At 31.0% G+C, this 22,087-nt stretch overlaps 1 protein-coding gene across 3 annotated transcripts in view; it reads right to left on the bottom strand.

The window, feature by feature from the left end:
• The window catches only part of LOC143252930 (uncharacterized), a 55,448-nt gene extending 36,784 nt beyond the window's left edge, over positions 1–18,664 (bottom strand). For 2 of the 3 annotated variants that reach the window (XR_013029249.1, XM_076505820.1), the window contains exons 1-4: positions 18,541–18,663; positions 14,412–14,537; positions 6,417–6,541; positions 3,158–3,266 (exon numbers count right to left, since the gene is read on the bottom strand). Coding sequence is in view for 2 of the 3 variants with exons in the window: in XM_076505820.1 (XP_076361935.1) it covers positions 3,158–3,266; positions 6,417–6,541; positions 14,412–14,537; positions 18,541–18,621 (441 nt within the window). In the remaining variant the exon portion in view is untranslated. Of the gene's footprint in view, positions 1–3,157; positions 3,267–6,416; positions 6,542–14,411; positions 14,538–18,540 lie in introns of all 3 variants that reach the window. The other variant, XM_076505821.1, reaches the window with a different exon arrangement.
• Between the last annotated feature and the right edge of the window lie 3,423 nt (positions 18,665–22,087).

Below are 22,087 nucleotides of genomic sequence, written 5' to 3'. Positions count from 1 at the left end.
ATTTTTCATGTGTTTATGAAAGTACATGTAAAGCTTGTGAATGTTGTAAAACTTTGTAATCCTTTGTAGAAATTAGTTTACCTTTTTCAGTACTGCATCATTATTAAATTATGGTAACCATATTTATGTTTGTTTTTGGTTTAAATGTGACATTTTGTTAAAGTGGTAAAATAATTATTCAACATTACAGAACTAAATTTGGTTTATATTTGAGAATTCTTCACTCTATACAATGAACACTAAAAATATACCATCAAACAAGAAGAAAAATACTTTTCAGTAGTTAGAAGAAATGTTAAGCAAATTTTGAAAAACATTTTATGTCTTAGTACAAAAATTATTTCATGTCATATATATACATAAATGTCATGCTTGATAAACAAAAACAAAGTGATAAAACAAGTAAAATCATAATATATTAATCATTTTGCTACAGGGCCATGGATCAAAGACCATGTCATTGCATTTGTTGACTTACATTCAAATTTCATTTTATGAATTTATGTCAGTAAGCTTAGAATCAAACTGTATATTATGATTCAAACTTTAATATTGTATATGAGTTAATTACTTAATTTAAAAGTACATAATAAAAGAACAATAGATTTTAACAAGTCACATGGTATGTTGAATGCAGCACTGTTTAAAATTAGATGTTTATAATGTCAAATTCCTAAGTCTATAGTTTTGTACATATTAAGAATTCATATTATTAATATTATCACATTAAAACATAAAATAAGAACCTCATCTCTTCTTATTTTGTTGATATATGACACATACTGAATCAAACACAGTGGCCCCTGTTCACCTCTTTCCATTCTTATAAACAGTTCTTCGTATACACTTGCTTCAGTATAAAAATCTAAATACATCTTAGTTACTAAGCTTAAAAAATATAGCAGAATTCTATGGTATCAGCATAGTTACTTATGATTTTTTTGTTATTCCACTACATATATAAAACCTAAAAAAAACTTGTTTGATATCTTTCATGTGTGAAATTTTGGTAGGCTTAGCAACCTATATTTAGAAGCAACCAAGTTCAAAAGTCATAACTAGCAGAGATAATTGTTTGCTTTATTTCTTGATTTGTTGTTTTATATTTTAAGAAAAATAAGTTCAATAAGATATTGCGATAGTAATTATAATCTTAAAAACATATATAATGTATAATAATTGAAGTGTGACTGTATATTACAAATTACTAATCCACTACAAGACAGAGAAGACTAATGGTCAGTTTTATAGTCCTGGATAGGTGACCTGAGAGCACCTGTACCACATTAATGCAAGCTATGCATGACCGAAGGGTTAATATAATAAAAATAATATGTTTGTTCATATGTAGCATTATGTGACTTAAGCTACTTAGACTAAACATTTTTATTTTCATGATATAATATGTAGTCATTCTAGCATAAGAAAAGCATAATATGTATTTATTTCCTAATTTCTTATGATGTTTTTGAGGTTAATTAAGTGACAGACCCCACACAGAGTATAGAAAATAACCTAGAAATATAGTCTTAATGACTACAAACATTTAAAATGTGTCTAGGAGGTTTTAGAGATTACACAAATAATATATGAGATTTTTGGGATGAAGAATAGTTTTTTTTTTTTTTAATTGTAAGATGAACCACTTTGCACTCAAAGTTGTAACAAAACAGATTCGATACTTTCACAAAGAAATCTTTAGTAAACATATTTTATTAAAAAATCTGATTTTTTGTGAACAAAATACTAGTAATTTTTAAGTCTAGCAAATTTTGTGAAGGTATATACACTGCAACAAAAGTTACAGTGCAAATAATTAATGTGTACAAATGTGCAGAGTAATTCTTATATATTATATCAAGCTCATCATGAAAGGGTTAATGTTTAATGTTAATCATTGATCCTTTGAGATTATCTGTTAATGAGAAATAGTCACTTTTTAATTATATGAAGTCCTTCAATGATTCACATTTATTACTGTTATTACTTGATTAATAACATCAGATATGTATCCTATGTATATGTAGAATATATACAAATACTATTTAAAACACAATAACCTCCCTTAAAAGCTAATATCACCTAAATGGAGATTCATTCATAGACAGCCTATTATTTAAGTTTATGCTTAACAACAATTAAATAAGATGACAGCAATAAAGCTTGCTACATTGGTTATAAGCCAGCTGGAATATGAGTGGATGCTCTTTATCAATGAATAATCAAACAAAACTCAAAGCACTGTTCTCTGTTGATATGTAAATTTATATGTACTTGAAGTTTTTCACTTGAAAAGAATCACTAATGCTTTATTGTATGATTGGATGTTTGAATGTTACTCCTATCTCATTCTATATGCTAAAAGATGTACCACAACACACCACATGTATGCACTATCTGATTGTAATATCGTTATAAAATGTTAGAAAAACAAGTTCAAGAAGTCTTGACAGAAACGAAACCTGAGCGCTTTCAACAGGTTCATATAAAATGCTGTTACTTTAATATTATAAATGATAGATCCTTAACTATATTCTGACACCTATCTCTTTAAGTATCAATCATTATTACTAATAATGACACAGCTAAAAATAACATTAATGCCAGTTTTAAACAACTGAGAAACTATCCTAAACAAAATTCAAATTACAAACCAAATAGTGATACAATTCCTGTTTGGAAAAAAATAGTAAATCAGTTAAGAAAGAGTAAGAATTTTATTTCAATTTTTATGCAAAATCCAAAATGTTGTATTTAAAAATCATGATGCTTTCACTGGATGATGGTATGAAAATTCATGTACATGCTGCAAGATAATTCTTGTTTAAAATGCTTAATACTAAATGTTCATAATAATAATCATAATCAAAATCAATTTCTCTTCTATTATTAAAACTTGCAGTAAAATGTCCTTAAAATCAGTTTGTCTGCTGCTAAAAAGTTAAAAAGTGACATTAACAATTTTGAACGACGTCAGTTATATTGGTCATAATGCACTAATGATGGTGAGAATAATACACTTTACACAAAAACTCCTAAACAAACTCTTGCATGCATGCATGATATATTAGGCTTAGTTAAAAATATTCAACTTTGTCCTCTTCTCCTAAAATTATAAGTTGTTTATTCTTTTATTCTAGTGTAATATTATTCATACCTCATATTCTGTAGGTTCAGGTAGATTTAATGAAGTCTGAGATAGGTTCTTTCCAGTTGATGAGGAAGGTCTATAAGTCATCAGCTGGTTCAGGTCAACAACTTTACTTCTTAAAGAAGGCATAATGAAATTAAACGTTAATGTCATAACAAATGCATGTCATAACTTTGAATAAAATATTTTCAGCACTTTCACACATGATATTCAATTGTCTTTAAATATATTGATTTTCGAGTTTTTGAAAAAACATATGTAGTATTTTGATTTTTACAGTAACTACATTAAACAATATTCTGCTTCAACAATTCATGACTTTTGGAACACCACATACATGATTAACATGTATGCATCTTCCAGTGGAAACTTACATAAAAAAGAAGATTGTTGTGTAATCTCATTATTTAAATGCAGTGAAATGTTTAACTCACATACAACAATGTTATTATGCATATAAATACAAGTACACATAAGAATTAATGGTATAAGAAGCCTGCAATTGTTTTGTTGTCTTGAAATTCTTACAGGTTATGTGGTAATTCCTGTATGCTGAGTGTGAAAATATCTATTTTTTCCCACTGTGTACATATTTTGCATAAAATGTTATATGTACTTTTGCATAAGTAAATTCTTGTTACGCTTAAAATACTGACAACCACTGGCTATAGATTTCTCCAATCCCATCATGACATGAGAGTCTTATCAATTGTTCTAGAACTCACAAGAAACACATCACTATACATAAACAGTTAACATGCCAGATGATGGGTCATTTCTAGATAATATCTGTTATGGGTGCACATTGACATTATTTGCTTCTTTTCAATATTATTTATTCATTGCTGTGGTAACAAGAGGTCGTGTAAATGACCCAAACATATTCTGTTATATTTGTGGTAAATTTGTTGTAAAGAAACAGAGGAGAAATATTAAAAAGTTCATCAAGAAAGCATACGTATTCTGAAACTTTGGAAGCAAGACGAGTCATAGGCTCCTCACAAAGTTTGCACCATTTGTGTCAAATAGTTGAGATCGTGGGCTAAAGATAAAAAAAAAAAAGCCATGCTGTTTGGAATTCAAAAGGTTTGGCATGAACCTAAAAAACATGAAGAGGACTGCTACTTTCTTTCATATAATATGCAAGGCTTAAACCCTTGAAATATAAAGGAAATTTCTCATTCAAACCTACAGTCTGCTACAATTTTTGATGTACCTGAGCCAACTCTACCAGAGAAGCCAGATACAGGTTCATCTGATTCTGAATCTGATGTCAACAGAAATGATGACAGGAATTCTTTTCAAACTAAAACATCTGGAAAAGTTTCATGAAGTCATTAGGGAAATGAAGAAGAGATGTCAGGGAGGATGAAACAACATCATAATGGTTGATTACTGCTGGTCATTGAAATGAAATGCTCCAGAAGCAGTACATTAAAGAAAGACCACAACATGTAACTTTAACTATGTTAAGTAATATAGTAATAACAATGTTCATTGTTTTAAACAAAATAACAATTTGATCTTGAGTTTTTTCTTCCTGATTTGTAAAAAATCTTTATGTGATAGAAGAAAATTAATATTTTTAAAATTGAGCAGATGTGTCTAATGATAACTGTTACATGTACATGTAATTTTTAGACTACAACAACACCTGTGAAGCATGTTTTATGAAGGAAAAATGTGAAATAGGTAGACATATGAATATATTATAGTACTGTAGTCCTATAAATATTTTCTAACACATTTCGTAGTCTCCTGATGTTAACATTTTTGAGTATATGTAAAGACAAGTTTCAATTCAAATTATGCACACAGCTAGTTTATACAAGCAGTTTTTCCTTACAAAAAATTCTGTATGAAAGATTTTACATTCCTACAAAATCTGGTGCTTAGTTTATTATTTTAAATTACACAGCCTTTCTGAATTAAATTGAATAATTATAACTAATGTTGACATTTGTGGAACTTGTAAGCCTTCTCCAATACATACCTGTTATTATTTTTTTGAAGACTGAATATGTAATTTAAAGTCAAAAGACTATTATTATTGTAATTGTATAACTTATGTGAAGAACAATTATGAAATGTCAACTACATAAATATTTAAAACATTGTTAAGCCTCCATTCTTGCTTATATTATATATACGTGTTTTTTGTGTGTTTAATATCTACTTCTGTAAAAGAAGCAATTCTTCTTGGTTTTAGATCTTTGTTCAGTGAGTAAGCAATCTTGATGAGATTACTCTAATGTAGTAATTCACCAAAAATTATGCAGCAGCTATTTAGTTTTTTATTTGCTATACAAAAATACTGATTGGCATTTCCAGGGTTTCAGCACTTTTTAAATTTATTATTAATCAAATAACTTTCTTTATAATGTAGTGAATGTTAATTAGTAATTTTTTTGTTAATTGAACATCTTGTCTAAGCAACATACAAAAGCGTATGTAGAGAAATATAATTATGGAACAGTACAAATAAGTGGTACAACATTCTGACTAATGACAAAGAAATTTGGTATTAGTAATGATAAACATTGCTATCTAGACGTAAAATATATAATTAATTTTAGTTAACTTAGTTACTGTTCCTGAAGGTGAAAAAGGAAAAGATAGTTACTGTCAAGCACAACAAAGTTAATAAATAAAAAAAAAACTTCAGCTGCAGCTTTAGAATGTTATATTCCAATCAGAGAGCTATATATCTTGACAAATATTATGTATAGGTAGGAATATATTTTGTACAAAAAAATACCAAACAATATATGTGATTTTATTGAATTATTCCTTTACAAATCTCAGCTTGCAATCTTTTGGTGCTTCAAATGAAAAATATCACAAAGTCTTTTAGGTAATAAATATGTGATGTAAAATTTGATACATGGTGTACAACTAATTAATTACAACAACTACCTTACTAGTAACTATAAGTAGTTACAGCTCACAAAATTTATTATAATCTTAAGATGACAGAGAAAAGTAACAACAACAATGCACTAAACAGAAATTTTGAAAGTTCAAAATCATGACAACTTCAGCACATTACCAAGCCTATTCTTTTATACAGTACTTAGCAGTCTAGATTATTTCTAGTTTCCACTGTTTTAGATGTTCTATTAAGTTAGCCCATGTAAATTTGTGTATGCTAAGAAAGGAAAAACAATGTACCATAATGTTTGGACTGCTAATTAATTAATAAAATTTCTACCTGAGGTTACAGATTTTCCAGGTAAGCAATACAATTACAAACATTTTAACTTACTTGGGTCTGTTGAGTGTTGACTGAACTTCTACTTGTCCATTGTAATTATTACATCTCACTTCCACCTGCTCCTTATTTGAAGAAAGTGAAGAATCTGGCATCTTAAAAGATTCCTGACTAGAGTCCTAATAATGTATAAATAACATGACAACTGACATTTCCAAACAAAAATAAAAGAAAGACAAAACTATACCAAAAACACATTTCTTGTGTTTCTTGAAATAGAATTTGAATAATCAGATCTAGATATATATGTAACTAGTTATAAAACTATGGATTACGGTATTTTCCTGGCTTCTTGGTCTCTTTTATTCTGACAGCCTCTAATCAGAGACTGTACTTAAGGACTATTTTTAGAGCTCACTCTAAACTCTTCACCAGATGATCACTGCTATCTGAGTGTACAGTCTAAATTCATAGTTCATGCATTCAGAGACAACTACATATGGGTTCTAAAAGAAATAAGTACAACTGGCAATTTCTTGAAGCAAAATATATTGTACAACATGTAATAAAATGTGGAAAGAAAAACACTTCAAGGTGAAATGATAGATCAATGAATGAAAAGGTAAGATGACAAAACATGAAGAATGAAACACCTCAAACAAAACAGTCTCATATAAAACCAAATGTTAAGCTTCTTATCCACAGTTCCAGAAATGGAATGGAGCACAGGATTATGTGAAATTCAACAAACACGTCTGAAGAAATCAGACAATTTAATAAAAAAAAACACTTCATAGTCTGAAAGCTACTGAAGTAAAAGTTCTCCAAAGTTATAAGCCTGCAACCTGAGTGAAATATTGGATTGATGCTGATGCACACAAGATTGGCCAAAATCAGACCTTCTGTATTCAACATGTTCAGCTACCACTAATGTGTGTGTGTGTATATATCAAGCTTCCTTGTCTGCAAATCAATCATGTACTTATCATGCTACAGAAAGGACAGAAGGTGAAATGTTGGCCCAAGGACCTTAAGTCAGCTAAAAAGTATTGTACATAATGTCCATTTAGAATTTCTTCATTGATCTAAACCCTACCTAAACTATCTAAATTGATCTAAACTTCCCTGCAATGAAAACAGAAGTGGGAGGTCAAACATAGTAATGGTTATGAATATCAGAAATAGACACTTTTTGAATGATACTAGCATATTTTATAACAAATAAAACTATGCTGAAAATACACTTATACTTCTTAAAAAAATAAAGGCAGTTAATATAATTATCTATCTATTTATATATATCATAACAAGACCTGAAGTGACAGTCACCAATATTTCCTTTTTCTTCTTTGTGACTAATATTTTGGGATACACTGTACTCTCTCAATCATAAAGTCACCTGAATGCATTGTGTATTTTCATAGGTAAACAAATTTAATGATCCAATCTTTAAAATTGGACTGAAAAAACAATGGGAAAATTTTTTAGACTGGATCAGTTTTGGTGGCAAACTTACAAAGTCTACTTTCTGATGATTCTATCAAAATAACAAGGTCATGTTATTGATTCATTATAATCTGACATCTCAAGAAAAAATAAACTAAGAAAGAAAGAAAGAAAGAAAACATTATAAAATGGACAGATCAAGGAAGAGATGAGGGAGCAATTTCTCTGAAAATATTCTGAGATAATAGAATAAAATATTTACATGTAATTAGACAACAGAAATGAAGCCAGAAACAAAAACACTATGACAAAACACTTTTTCTCCAAATAAATAATTTTAGTACTATGGCAATAAAAAACATCACATTATAGTAATGAAAAATGACAAACATAACAAAAAATAATTACACTTTAAGCCAGACATAATGTGCTCTCTGAGGGCACTGCTAATTCCTGAATTTAAGAAGATTAAAGTAAAACAAGGCAGGAATTTATATGCAAAAACGGCTCGTTTGGGTTGAGAAAATATTTTACATAGAAGAGCGAACAACGTTTCGACCTTCTTCGGTCATCATCAGGTTACTATTATTGATCTTTCTATCTGCTCCACTTCACTTTTCTCTTGCTTTTCTTGGAGGAGAAGTGATCATTTTCCTATTGCTTTGAGAAAAATTAGCCATTATTGATGTCACCCCACCTGCATACCTGAGTGGAAGTTGGATCAAGCCAGCTGGCTCTTTCTCATTTGTGAACCTGACGATGACCGAAGAAGGTTGAAACGTTGTTCGCTCTTCTATGTAAAATATTTTCTCAACCCAAACGAGCCGTTTTTGCATATAAATTTCTCAACAAGTGGGTTTCTCGACATCACTGATTAAAACAAGACAGGCTTAATTTCCAAGGCAAAATATCAAAAAGTTTAAGCAAAAGAAGCTTTCAATTCCATTAAAAACAAAAAGAGCATAAAGTAAAAAATTTTCTAAAAATGAAAAAAGGTTAAAAAAAACAGAAGAATAGAAAGAGTTCAAGTTTCAAGTTAACAGTGAAGTCATTATCATAAATTTTTTGTACTTCCAGGTCAAATGTTGAGACACAAGCAGCAACACAATAAACAAAAACTATATCACAATAACCATCATGTAAAATTTGTATAAAATTGCAAAATTCTAAGAATTTTTAAGTATATTTAAGACATAGTCTGTCTAGACCCCAAACTTCTATCACAGATTACTTCACTTAACGTTTCATGATGTCAAATACTGGGCTCAACTAAAGGAGAAGGGAGGAGTGAAAAAAAAAAAAAGCAAGATGAAGAATAGGTCACCTTTTTAATCCTATATAAAAGGAATTTCTTCAGGAAAACAAATAATAAATGTATGTGTTTAACAATGTAAAAATATATGAAAAACAATATAGGTGCTATTGTCAAAATGATGCAAGAGAAGGCTATAGAATAAGAGGATTTCTCATAAATTACATGCAACAAAAATATGTTAAAACAAGATTGTTAAAACAGCAGAAGAATACGGTTAATAAAAAGGCAGTATTAAATATAAATATATCCCTTGTTGCTGTAATGATACATATATATATATGTAACCCTATATAATATGCCACTCGATACACCCTTGAAGGTGTCACCATCACCATCCTTGGGTCATACTATCACTGTTTTTTCTCTCTATCTGTTTCCTGGAGAGACTTATGATCAGTCAGTCCTTGATGCTCTCATTGAACTGTTGCCGTCTCCCATTTTAATCCTTGAAGATTTTAATGAACACAATCTCCTCTCGAGTAGTGCTGCTATGAATGGGATAGTCATTTCATAGAGAACATGCTGTTGTATCACAACTTTTCTCTCTTTAATACTGGTTCATGTAGTTATTTTCATTCACCTAGTCAGTTTTTTACTATTATTGATCTTTCTATCTGCTCCACTTCACTTTTCTCTTGCTTTTCTTGGAGGAGAAGTGATCATTTTCCTATTGCTTTGAGAAAAATTAGCCATTGTTGATGTCACCCCACCTGCATACCTGAGTGGAAGTTGGATCAAGCCAGCTGGCTCTTTCTCATAGCTCTCTTGGAACTTTATCCTGCTGTTGTCTGTCTGTCATCAATAGATGACTGTACATTGGAGTGACTGACTGTATCATCCAGACAGCTGCTCAATCTATTTCTAAGACCTCAACACATTTTCTATGGTATTCTTGTTCATGATAGAGTCTTGCATGCCAGGAGGCACGGAAACCTCAAAAACAGGCCCAGAATACCTTTTGCAAATATCCCACCCTTTCAAGTTGCATTGCTTTTCAACAGGCCTGTGTTTGTGCACTCAAAGTTAGACAATAAAGCCAAAAGAAACCTTGTATTAAAAGTTCATACCTAGAACTTCTACCACCAGTACCAAAATCATAGAGAACAAGGGTCAGAAGGTCAGTGGGAAGTATACTTTCCATCTTGCCCTCCAATAGCCAGGAAGATGCTGATGTCAAGAGTATTGCCAGTACTCTTGGTGAGAGCTTTTCTTGTGCATTTAGCACTTCTTTTTCTCCTGCCTTCTTGGCCACATAGTTTCAGATAGAGCAATCAACTCTTTCCTTTCAATGTGATTGTCTCTATGATTATAATCACTCCTTTACATTGGTGAAACTCAAGCTTGCTCTTCATCAGTCTCGCAATACATCAGCTGGACCTGATGATGTTTGCTATAACATATGTCATCTTTTTGCTGCCTCTCTTGCTATTCTTTTGGAAGTTTATAACCAGATTTGAATAGAAGAATGTTTTTCATGATACCTGGCTCCAGGATATTGTCTTCCCTTTCTCTAAGCCTGAGAAAGATCTCAAGATCCATTCTGTCCTCCAACTGCTTTGACTAGCTCTCTCTGTAAAGTCTTAAGAGAGAACAGTTAATGCTCATAATATTTGGTTCCTCTAAATTAAACAACCTCCTCTAATCAACTCAGCATGGGTTGTGTTGACAATGTTTCAACACAGAACATGTAATTCAACTTGAAATGACAATCAGGTAAGTCTTACTCAAGTGGGAACATATTGTTTTTGTGTTCATTGACCTTCAGAAGATTTACAATACTACATAAAGTTAGGGCATTTTGTGGGATCTCCACTCCTAATAAGTTATGTGTCCATTTATCCATTTTCACCTGCATGTTTACAAAACAGGCAGTTCCAAGTTGGTGTGAGTTCAACACTTTTCTGATATTTTCCACAGGAATTTGGAGTCCCTCAGGGCTGTGTCTTGAGTGTCACACTTTTAAGTATCAAGATCAATATTATCACTATACAACTTCCTCCTACTGTTGCAAACAAACACTATGTTGACAACTTCCACATATTGTGATGGTTGTCCAATATGAGGTTTGTAGAGCAGGAGCTTCAGACTACCCTCAACTGCTGCTAGTGAAGTATATGCCTTGATCCTAAGCTCCATCTTGGTGATGTTCTTCTTCTCATGGTCTCTGAGGTAAATTTTTTGGAACTTATCTTTGAAAGTAAGATGACTTTCATTCCTAACATCAAGCAGCAAAGGGCACTGAGAACATTCTCCATTTCCTCTCTTACACCTTTTGGGGAGCAGATCAATCTTCTATTGTGCACACAATTATTCCAAACTCAACTATGGGTCTCTGGTCTATGGTTCTGCCAGTACGTGAGCCTTGAGAAAACTAGACCCTATTCACCATCTAAGGCTTTGGCTCTGTACAAGAGCTTTCCACATTTCTACAATCCAGAGTTTGTAGGCTTTAGTCCCATGAACCTCCTCTTCACCTCTGTCATTTGCAATTTTTTTGCAGTATGCCATTAAAAATCATTCCTTTCCATAGCATTCCACCTAGGGTTGAGTCTTTCTTCCTCAGTGGGCTGTGATAAAAATAATTACTTAAATGTGTTTACAGAAATTGGATATTGAACTACAAAAGTTTTCTTCTCAATATGTAATGTACAGACTGGAATTCTAGAATACAGAAAGAACCCATGCCAGGCCTGAAATAAAGAAAAAAGTTTCTTGCTACCTTTCAAAAGAAAAATCCACTTTAACTGGCAAAATAGCAGTTTTAGAGCTTTTTGAAATGGTTTTAAACTCTTTTGGAAGTTTATGTTTAATTTATTATAGAATAACCCAAATTATCTATTTAATTAAGCTTTACACACACAACAGTAGATGATGGATAACCTTTCAAAACAACATACTGCACTATTTCAGGGTCTAAAAAGGTATACTTTTATGAATATTTTTGAGAGTATGTTTGTTTTCTTATTTAGTAATACTTTGAGCAAGAAGTCAACAGAATGTAAAAAAATAATTGATGTTTTTTTTAATGAACCATGCAGAGATTGCTACATGATTATTTGCTTCTAAAAATTATTTCCACAAGTAGAAACTATCTGAAGTTAAATAATTCATATTTGATGGCACAGTCATGCTTCAAAAGCTTCCTCAAGCACTGGTGAACTTGGCTAATCTCTAGTTACAATCTTGACAGTTATCAGAAGTAGCTACCCAACATCTTATTTATTCCATCTGTTATACACAGATACATCCATCAAGTCTTTAGAGTAAGTAAAAAAGGCAAATAATGGTTAATTGCAAATAAAGGTCATACAATAAAAAAAAGATTAACAAAGGCTAGAGCAGCTTAGCATGGACCTCCAACACCACAGAGAATAAAAAAGTATTAGATCAGTTACTCATTGATACCTGTTCCTGTAAAATTTACCTTAAAAAAAAAAAGTTTGAACAGCAAAAGGTATTCAATATTGTGATGAAAATATGTACAAAATATACCATTAAACTCAAAGAGTAAAAATGAGATGTACAGGAGTTAGTGTCTTTATTTTCACTTATTAAAAATACTTCACTAAAAAATGCAAATTTTTGTATATTAAAGACTTATAATGTTAGCTGAAAAACTGCCAGTTTCATAAAGATTTACACATTATATTAAAAGTAAGAAATATTAACTCTTAAATAGCAGCCATCATCGATTGATGCTGCTATCTATAACATTCCAACTGTTTAAGGGTTAAATCTATAGACATTAAATGAGTTTATATAAAGAGGTTATGTGGTTGGTAAAACTGACTGAGACTGCACTAAGAGAGTTAAGTAGATGAGACTCTACCAAAAGCTTTTGCAAGGAAAAATAAGGGAAAAAAGAAATCTGTTGAAATGATTATGTTGGATTCTAAGTTTTTTGGAGTTATCAAATCTTTATGGGAATGTCTCTATGAGAATGGTCAAAGGAACAGTAGAAGAGAATGTACCAAATTTACAATTCAGTAATACTCTTTAATATGAATTATTCCAAGATAGAAAAAAGGTTCCTGATTCTCAACAGATTCCACCAATTTAAGATGAACTGAATTCTCATCTGGCATGTTTAAAATACTAGTAACATGAATGGGAGGAAGTTAAAGCCATAAATGCACTAAAGCATGGTTACAAGGCTAACAACTGATTTCATGAAGATAAAACCAACTCCAAATTCAGTCCTTAAGTTCATTTCTTGCACATGGAAGGAAATCAAATGTCTAACAACTGCTTCCTAATGTAAAGCTGTTGGCTTAAATTACATTTATATCTATGGCTGCTCAAAAATGAGAAGTTAGTTACAAAAACTGAAATGGTTGGGGATTTTGAAAATGGAAACGAGATGAATATCAGTAGCTCTAATGATTAGTTTCATATGCAAACCATTCCAGTCCATAAAACACACCTTTACAAAAGTAATTCAGGTTGGACTTATAGTATAATTTAGGCATCTAAGTTGCATGTTTGAATTTTTACTCTAATGAGAAGTTAGTTTCATATGCACAAATACTACACAAAACTTCAGTGACATGCTGTAATGAAAAAAACAAAGAAAATATGCAGGAGCATATGTTCACAAAAAATATGGCATTGAATACTCAATATAACAGGATCAGGTCATCCACAAAATTTCCAATCTATCTTAAATATAACTTATTTTATTTATTGCTCATTCAATAATTCAAGGTAATGCATTTCATTAGCAAAAAACTACAGTACACAAAATATACTGTCAGGAGTCAGATATTAGAGAAACTAGTTTAGAAACATTCATGTGTCCTCTTCAGTCTCATGCTTTTGTTCCATTTACTATGATTTTCTTCACTAACTGCTATAAATGACACTGTGTTCCTTCATCATTATTTATGCATTTTGATTTTAAAATCAGATTATTTGAGACTGTGCAGACACTTCATTCTAAATAATAAACAAGACATTAAAATAAATGGTTTTTGTGTTTGTTCAATACAGTGATTATTATGACACAAATATGGAAAGACACTCTTAGAATGAAAGATAAAGTTTTGGTCATATTACTGCTAATCAGTTTTCTTACACACATTATAAATGTAAATGATGTGTACCATATGTTAGACTAGCTTAATTTTCAGCATAATTCAAAGTGAGAATGAGATCCAGTAGATGTCAACTTCATAGTTTGAAAAACATACAATATGGAAGCTATGCTAAAATTGTTTATAAAAGAAATTTCTTTCAGTTAGAAGTGAAATAGAATTATTTACAAAGATTTTAAAGATAATTTTTTTTACCTCATCTACTTCTACCCATTCTTCATCCCACCCAGATCCTTCTTTGTTTGGTAAATATAGTTCCAGTTCAGTTTCTGTTTGTAACTGCAGTTGTTGTCTGAGCTGCTTAAGTTCTTTGTCTTTTATCTGAAGATATTAAACTATTATTACAATACGTCACAAAATTTAAAAATGATTCTTATTAAACAGTGACTGATTTAATGTTGTATTATTCTATGCCAATTTTTACATGATTAAAATTAAGGCTTTTCTATTCCATATTGATGCTTCATTTTCATTTTCCATTTATATTATAATAAGCTGTATATGTCTTTAAAGTATTGTCCTTTCTTTTTTTTTAAATTATCAGTCATAAGGTACTTATTTTATATGGTGCATGAACTAATAAAATATATTAATCCACTTTACTAGCTACTCATCTAAGATCATAAATTTTTCTATTACATAATAGAGTTATTAAGAAATATTGCCAGATATGTACTCTATTACTTGTACAATAGAGAAAATTAAAACATTAATTTGTTTTTAATTTGCAAAACAAAAAAAAACTGGTTAAGTAATAGGTTGTTGAAATGTTATGCTTATATTTTTAGCAGTATATATTAAGTTACAATGCAGTATTTGTATGGTACTTTCAAAATACAAAGTTTGCTTATTTATAACATTTTTAGTTTAGTTTAATCCATAAAATTTAATCAAAACATTTCATTTCAGATAGTTATAGCATATTGTTGCCATTTCACTTGCTACTAAAAAATTATATATATTTGTGTGCATATTTATTTTGGACAAACACTTCATAATATACACAATTTTTTGTCTCTAGAATTAACAGATATATCACAAATTTTGAGCAAAGCAAAGCATATACATGTTAAAGGACCAAAAATCTGTCAAAAAGAGAAGGCTACTATTTTTTTGATGAAAACATTCCCAAAAAACAAAAAGTAAACCAGCCACTTTTTTGTGAAAACATTTTATTGTTTAAAGAAATATCCAATGATGATGACCCAGATGATAATAGTATCCCCTGAAAAATTTGTGATGAACTACAAGTAAAAATGCACAAGTATACAAAAAAATGCAAGGAATTAAACGAATATGTATCAAAGCTACAAAATATATAAAACACTCAAAAACCTAAATAAAACCTGGACAGTGAAAACAAAAATATAAGAGTTATCTCTTCCCTTCAGGACTACATTATTAAAACATTTATGAATGGAAAACCTTTTACTTATTATTTGTAAATTTAATATAAGCAAAAGTCCTTTATACACGTAACACATATTTATCTGTTGTCAGTTGTCTTAATGGACATTGTTTCATAATAAAATATATTGGAAAAAGAAAACCTGAAACATTTGTCGTCTTGATTCAATTGTTCTTACCTAACTATTGCTTTTTTATTTTGGTTTATTAGATCTAATTTGAAAAATGAAACTATCTTAGGATTTTAAAATCTTTTAAAGTTATATCACACTGTCCCCTCTGTCTATGCCTTCAGTATTTATGGTGTGATATTCTTGTAAAAAGTTTCTTTTTTTTATCATCTCTTATCCTTTGTACAACGGGGAAAGCACCGGTTCTTGTTTTAATGACCCGGAATGGCCAAGCGCGTTAAGGCATGCAACTCGTAATCTGAGGGTTGCGGGTTTGCATCCCTGTTGCGCCAAACATGCTCGCCCTTACAGCCATGGGGGCATTATAATGTGATGGTCAATCCCACTATTCATTGGTAAAAAGAGTAGCCCAAGAGTTGGTGGTGGGTGGTGATGACTAGCTGCCTTCCCTCTAGTCTTACACTGCTAAATTAGGGATGGCTAGCACAGATAGCCCTCAAAAAGCTTTGTGTGAAATTCACAAAACAAACAAGTTTTTTTTATCTAGATCTGTCATCAGTTGATTTAAGCTACACATATTTGCAAACGTAAATTTTCTACAATTATACAAGTTTTACATTTTTAGTAAAGTGCATTTAAATATCAAAATAATAATGATCCATAATGTATTTACATTATGATTTGTGACCATCTCACTGTGAATCTTTGAGATGTATTGTTGTTAAATTAATTCACATTATATAAAATCTTTATTTTTCACAGTGTTGGAAAATGAGAATAACATGCCAGAGAGAACTTTATTATGTTCCAATAACAAAGCCACTATTTTTTTTCAAAGTGAGAGCTACTTATCAGCACTGAATAAAATTGGTGAATGTTGCATTACTGTAAGCAACAGATGGTCAAGATGATAATACATGACACAGACACATACAGTGTGGTTCTTATGTTGTAGAACCTAAAAGAAACCCATGTCTTATTCTATCATAATTAAGGAGACACAGTGGAAATTGTAATGACACTCCCAAGATGTTATTAAAGATGAACAATCAGAAGTGAATATGACTTTGTTATCACTGTTTTACTACTTACTTCCACAATAAAAAAAATGGTTACATTTCTACATCACAACTTAAGTTTCAAAAGTGGTACCTTTGGTAATATGCATGAATGTAGCAGGTTAAACTTATGTAAATTAGCTGTGCTCAATCCAAACTGTCATGGGCAGGTTTGTGGGCAGGTTTATAGGCAGTGTTTCATTATTAACATTGGAAAACTTAGTTCAGAAGTTCTCTGGGTTTGTAACAGATTAACTGTTGTGTTTTTTAATTGCCTACAATTGTTTCCTTTTTTGTATACTACACACATTCTTGATAGTGTATTATGCACATCCTACCTGTTCATGAAATTTGTAGAGAATTCTCCAAAGTGAATATCAACAATATTTGTTTACAAAAATGCACTAGATCAGTGCTGAAAGTTCTAGAAACTTGCATGATTGGTATATTAAAACCTACAAACTGAGAGACAAAGAGAATATTATTTTGTCAGCTACTGTCAATGTGCTATAGGCCTGGGAAGCTATAATCATGATTAATGCCTATTAATTGAAAAATTATAGAATCTGATCAGGAACAATTATAGATTTCAAACATTACAAGCCATTCAACTTCAGTAAATTACTTTGGATGTTAGAATTTCTATGAGGATATTAAATATCTTCCTCAGTAAGAAGTGAACTTGTAAGTAGAGCGAGGCCAATCAAGAAACAACAATTACGTTGCTTAAGTGAGATGTAACAATATCAACTCAGAATCAATATGATCTTTGTAGACTTAGATTATCAATAAAATATTCAATTCTGGACCATATATAAGAACAAATATTTTTTGTAAGTTTGTAAAACTCTTGTATATAAACAATCATTTGTAATAACTATCAGTAATAACCATTATTATAAATTGTATTACTTTTATGTTTGTATATTAAAATACATTTGTGTTAAAAAAAGGAAATTGTGTGCATCAATCTTGTTGGCAAATACCATAAATCTGATACATGTTAACAATTAATTAACTACTAGATTCAAATCAAAATTTCCAGTTATTTGAAACAGTAATAACAATCAGAGAATCACCTGAAATAAATTACAATACATAACAGGTTATAAATGTAATTTTATGGATATTTTATTACACATAAGCAACATAAATCATGCAACAAATGCTCTTATCCTTTATTTAAGTTTTATCTCTTATGTATAGACTAATAAAAAAATTAGTCATATGCAACACAAAGAAATGTAAAAAGTCATGCACTCGGTTTCAATTAGTGTAACTGGTGCTTCAGTTTCTCACCATGCAGACAAGGCTTGCTGATATGACATATAAATTTTAGACTCACTTTGCATGCTATGTAAGTTAACGCTAGTGGTTTTCTTAACAGATAGAAGTGAAATGATGATGTCATGTTTATTAGTAAAGCATGGACATGAGAAAGACACACACATATAACTTACAGAGCAAATGCATTGAATTTTGCATTTGACAGAAAAAAATTCCAGTTATTCTACTGAGTCTTCAATGAACTGTTTTCAAAGGGACATAAATTAGAAAACAAAGGATTATTCAATCTCACACTCTCAGAATAATACATGTAGTTTATTTTAAATCTCAAAAGCTCAGTCATAATGTAATTCATGCTATTATTTTCATTATTGTACAATAAAAACGATACATAGGTATACAAATTAATCTAGATATAAATTTACTTTTTGACTGATTTACCTGTAAAAGTTCATGATAGTGTTCATGGACCTCTTCGATGGCCGAAATTTTTTCACTGAGCTCTTCCTCTAATGCTGCCATCTCTTGTCGATGTTCCCAAGACACTTTTTCTTCTTCGTGCTGCCCTTTTCTTTACCATAAATATGAGAAATACATTTTAATATATTTCACGTCAAACAGTTAGATTCATCTAAATCTTAAGACAATATTTTAATATAACATTAAGAATTCTACAGAATTAGTTTCTTTTCCACAAAAGAAGCACTTCTACAAAATCTAAAAAAAATATTTGAGTACATAACAATTACATATAAAAGTGTTTGCTGGTACCATTATACGAGTATTATAATCTTTATGCAAAGCATTTATTAAATGTTTATGTGCCACAACCTCCTGAAGTATCAGATTTATCAATATTTCATGTTACATTAGCCAAAATAGCAGATTCAGTATACAGAGAAACAGAAAATTGTAGAGCTTATGAAAACTATACAATAGAGAAAAGTATTTTTATTCTTCAAATAAACATCATTTTGCATTCTAAATTATGAGAATCTCAGTCAGATTGAAATTAGTATTCTATTACATGACACATCTAATTTTTTATATCAAACATATTTGTACTTGCTTAAAAGATTGTGAAGACTTACTTCATCAATTTGCAATTACAGTCAGTATTATTCCTCCAATATTGAGTCAATTTATTGTGCCAATCCTGTGCAAATGCAGTTAATAACTATGTTAATAAGATCATAGGAGAGTTAAAAGAGATAACTATCATAAAAAAAGTATGGTCCTTCATCCAACATACACACGTTTTGTGAATACAAATCAAGGTTATTTGTACTGTAACATCATGTTCAGTCTCTCTTTCCTTCTAAACTGAAATAATTCAGATTCACTCAGTGATAAATTTCTTGATCAAATCTCCTATTTTTTTGTAAACCTATCTTTCTATTCTTGGAAAAAATCAGTTTTATGTGATAGTATCAATGAGTAAATAAGAAGAAAATTTTGGTGCCATAAACAAAGAACATATTACTGTGGAATTTTCTTTTGAAGTATTTCCCTTACTTCTACTGAAATGTTACAAATTTTAAAAAGTTTTTTTCCCCCCTAATAGGAATGAAATATTCTGCAAGTAGAAATACTTCAAACTGAGAAGAATTGATTGTAGTTCAAGAGAGCTACTGGGCTCAGAAGAAATTGATTCAGAACAATGTACATTTGAAAATGTTGCTAAGGTAGGTGAATTCTTTCTTAATGCTGCTGTATACTCAGGAAGGAAATTTGTTAGAATATGACACACCATAAATGACTGATTGAGTTCTCCATCTGAGGGTCACTCTCAGTGTGAGTGAAGCTGGAATGACAGAGAGTAACAGACTGGATATGACACTGTTGAACAAAATTTGTAAACAGGAATTGTTTCAGAGGCATGTGAGATAGCAGGTACCAAATGGTGAAATATACACACGTTATTAACCTCTCCAAGATAGAAGGTATTCTGCCAGGATGGTTATGAATCACAAAGATGCCAGGGGTTATGTATAAGGGATGGATGAGTTGCCAGGAACGTCTAAGTGTCTCCCAGGACCAGTTACCAATGGCCCATTCATTCACTTGAACATGCTTATTATACTGTATCCTGATGTTTAGGACATCTCAGCCTGATTTTGGTTTAGTGTATACAAAAGAGGTTTCTACCACTCCCTCAAGCCTTTGAATGCAAAGTTAAACAATTCTGTTTGGAATGAATTGATTTCTTGACAGACAGAGAAATACCTGATGCTGAAACATACAGTTCAGTGCTTGATTTGGTCATGTGTTTAATTCACCACTAAAGTGAACAGAAATTCATTATTACTTTTCAAAGCAATCTTGACAACAAAGAAGCAACCACTGAACATCACATTAAAGCACATTACATAAGCAATGAAACACTTCTTTAAATGAAAATTTTAGACTTCTGACAATTTTCTTGACAGAAAATTTAAAGAATATCTTTTGATTCAATCCAGATGCTCTTCCATTAACAAGTGAAATATCTGGCTCCTCTGATACTTTAAATTTTTTCTTTTCTTTATTTTGTAACTTTTACCCTTATAATCTGCAACTCTAACCCATTTGACAATACTTGTAAGCTTTATGTGCACTGTTCCCCCATACTGTTGTAGTTCTATTTACTTTTTGATTACTCTAACTTAAAATGGTTGGTTGGTTGGCATTTATTGGTGCAAAGCAACTATAAATGCCAACCAGTAAAAAATGCAAAATAAAAGTCAAATGATTAAAATAGGTAAAAAGGAATAATGTTAAAACAAAGTCCAATTTTTGAAACAGAAACTTAAACAGAATAATAATAAAAGCAAATAGCCCTTAAAAATTTAAAAACATAAGAGGACTGTCACCATTGCCAACGACACTATCCAACATCAAGGATGAACCTAAGGTAAAAATATGTCTAAAATGGTGCTGTTGCTCACAGTTGTAATGATGGCATGACAGTAAAATGTGGGCTGTTGTGACTTGAGTGTTACATAGTCCACACATTGTTTTGTCAGTCCCAGATAAAAAAAATACAATAAAAAACTGAATTTCCTCCCTTATGAAAGCAAGATGGCCAAAGTCTAATAGGAGGTTTCATCTGGAAAAGCTTGTTATCATGTTGCTCGTTCCAAGCCAACTGCCAACTGATATAAAGTCGAGTCTTGGACACAGGATCATAGTCTATTATGGGACAGGCATGGTTGTCATAGCACCAGAGCAAACAGACTTAGCTGTGGTGTCAAGGAGCTTGTTCCTGCAAATACCAACGTGGCCTAGTATCCAAAAGAACTTGATAGAAATGAATAATAAAGAAAAATTGGACAATCAATTTTGCATATCAATGAGAACAGGGTCAGAAGTAATGTAAAGCAATTCTGGTGTCAGTAAAGAGCCAAGTGAAATGGTACAAATAGTACAGTTCCTGTAAAAAACAGAAAGTGGTACTTCCAATCAGAAGTGTCTACCTTCTACAAATGACGCAAAGAAAGGACACATTTGGGGATGGTAATAATGATAGGATGGGTTGACCAGTGAAGACGGCAGGCATCATCCAAGGAAAGACTCAATTTAGTCAACTGTACCTAGATATGAAGGCCAAAAGGGGCAATGGCAGACTATTTATACTGAAAAAGCATGGCCTACTGAGGAAGGAAAATGCAATTCCAGGTGTGATACTGTGGTAAGGATCAATGTTTGATGCATACAGTAAAGACAGTTGCAAATGGCAGAGATGTAGAGGAGGTTCATGATACTCCATGTACAAATTCTGAAATGGAGAAGTGCAGAAAGCCCCTGATGGTGAACAGGGTCCAACATCTTCAAGGCTGAGGTCCTAGCAAAGCTAACATGTCATGTTGAATAGTTTCATTTTTATCTTGAGCTGTTTGTCATACTCACTAAAAACAGAAATTCACTCACACAAATAAATATAAAACATTAAAACCATCCAATGAGCTGCCAACACATTTTGATACTTTTGTGGTATATTTTCCTGTTT

Source organism: Tachypleus tridentatus, chromosome 6, assembly GCF_004210375.1.
Source record: "Tachypleus tridentatus isolate NWPU-2018 chromosome 6, ASM421037v1, whole genome shotgun sequence".
NCBI classification, from domain to species: domain Eukaryota; kingdom Metazoa; phylum Arthropoda; class Merostomata; order Xiphosura; family Limulidae; genus Tachypleus; species Tachypleus tridentatus.
Note: the sequence above shows the minus strand (reverse complement) of the source record. Positions and strands in the feature narration are given on the sequence as shown.